This window comes from Benincasa hispida, chromosome 1 (genome assembly GCF_027475165.1).
Source record: "Benincasa hispida cultivar pf3 chromosome 1, pf3_genome.v1.1, whole genome shotgun sequence".
NCBI classification, from domain to species: domain Eukaryota; kingdom Viridiplantae; phylum Streptophyta; class Magnoliopsida; order Cucurbitales; family Cucurbitaceae; genus Benincasa; species Benincasa hispida.
This window is the reverse complement of record NC_143478.1, coordinates 97,315,228-97,316,754: the sequence shown is the minus strand read 5'-3', so window position 1 is coordinate 97,316,754 and position 1,527 is coordinate 97,315,228. Positions and strand designations below refer to the sequence as shown.

At 40.1% G+C, this 1,527-nt stretch overlaps 1 protein-coding gene across 1 annotated transcript; it reads left to right on the top strand.

The window, feature by feature from the left end:
- Positions 1–218: 218 nt before the first annotated feature.
- On the top strand, positions 219–1,268 carry LOC120070175 (ethylene-responsive transcription factor LEP-like). Its single transcript, XM_039022030.2, has one exon. It carries the CDS (start codon positions 299–301, stop codon positions 1,004–1,006), a length of 708 nt encoding a protein of 235 aa, XP_038877958.1. The 5' UTR covers positions 219–298; the 3' UTR covers positions 1,007–1,268.
- The last annotated feature ends 259 nt before the right edge of the window (positions 1,269–1,527 follow it).

Here is a 1,527-nt window from a genome sequence, read left to right as displayed (position 1 = left end):
CCCTTTTCACATATGTCTGATTTATAGATAACCAATTATCATCCACAGTTAGTTGGGGCCCACTAATATGGAGTTTTGCTCATTCAGTTTAGGGTAATAAAACATGAATGTGGTGAGAGATTTGTTTGAAAAAGGGAATAATATATATTATTACATAAATTAGGGTTATTTAAACCCCACCCCCACTACATGCAACTCCCCTAAAACCAGGCCTACAATTATTCCCTTTTTCTATTTCCATTATTCCATTACCCCAATCACTTTCTCTTTCGTGTGTTTGTTTGTTTATTCAGTTCCTATGGACTTCAAGAACTCCAAAACCAACCACTCTCCTTCCCCATCCAAGCCAAGAAGAAAGCAACAAGACCAGCAGCCCCATCAACAAGAACCCACTAGGTTTCTTGGTGTTAGAAGGCGCCCATGGGGTAGATATGCTGCTGAAATTAGAGACCCTTCCACTAAAGAGAGGCATTGGCTCGGCACCTTCGACACCGCTGAAGAGGCCGCCTTAGCCTATGACCGAGCAGCCCGGTCCATGCGTGGCTCCAAGGCTCGCACCAACTTTGTCTACTCAGACATGCCTCATGGTTCATCAGTTACCTCCATTATCTCTCCCGATGAATCCCAACTCTACCCTCCAACTCCTACTCCTACTTCTTTAACTCCCCTATCTCAACCCAACCACCTCTGCTTCACCCTTCACGACGACCCTTTCTCCACCAGCTCATTCCCGGGCAACGACTGGTTGCCCGACACCAACTCTTACCAACCCGTCACTGCCTTCATGGACACTGGCATCCCGCATGACGACGCCGAGCTCCCTCCGCTCCCACCCGACGCTTCTTCTTCCTACAACGACTGTGCCACTATGATTGATTGGTCCACCGCCTCCCCCTCTTCCTCTTCCTCGTTTATGGCATTTGATTCGAACGCGGTTTTGCCACCCTTTCCCGACACAAGTACCGACGCCTTCGGATTCGGTTCCTCATCACCTTACTTCTATTGAGCTATATATATTTTTTTACTTTATGATCAGTTTAATGTTGTTTAAGCTACATAAGGTGTGTGTTTTTGTTTTTTCTTTTTCTATTGGAATGGCGGCACCCAAGCTCAGAAACTGTCTGATGTTATATATATTTATTTCTGGAGGATATCAGTATAGTATCTATTACCACTGCCCACCCTTTGTGAGCTTGTAACAATTGTTCAACATTGTCATTACGAGTTTAAAATTATTAAACAATTAAAAAATTACTTTGATTTTCTCTCACACGGTTCTGTTTTATTTTTTTATTTTTTTATTTTTTTATATATATATTTTTTTGGCCATATTCGTAAGCAAACACTTTATATTTATTATATAATTTTTCTTCATTATAGAACTACAAATTCCAATAAAAAAATAATAGTTATGTGCAGCTTAGATTGTACCTATCTTTTTGTAGTTCACTTAGGTAAAAAATTGATTATTATAGTCCTAAGTTACAAAGTGATTCTTTTTTTTTTTTAAAAAAAAAAAAAAAATCT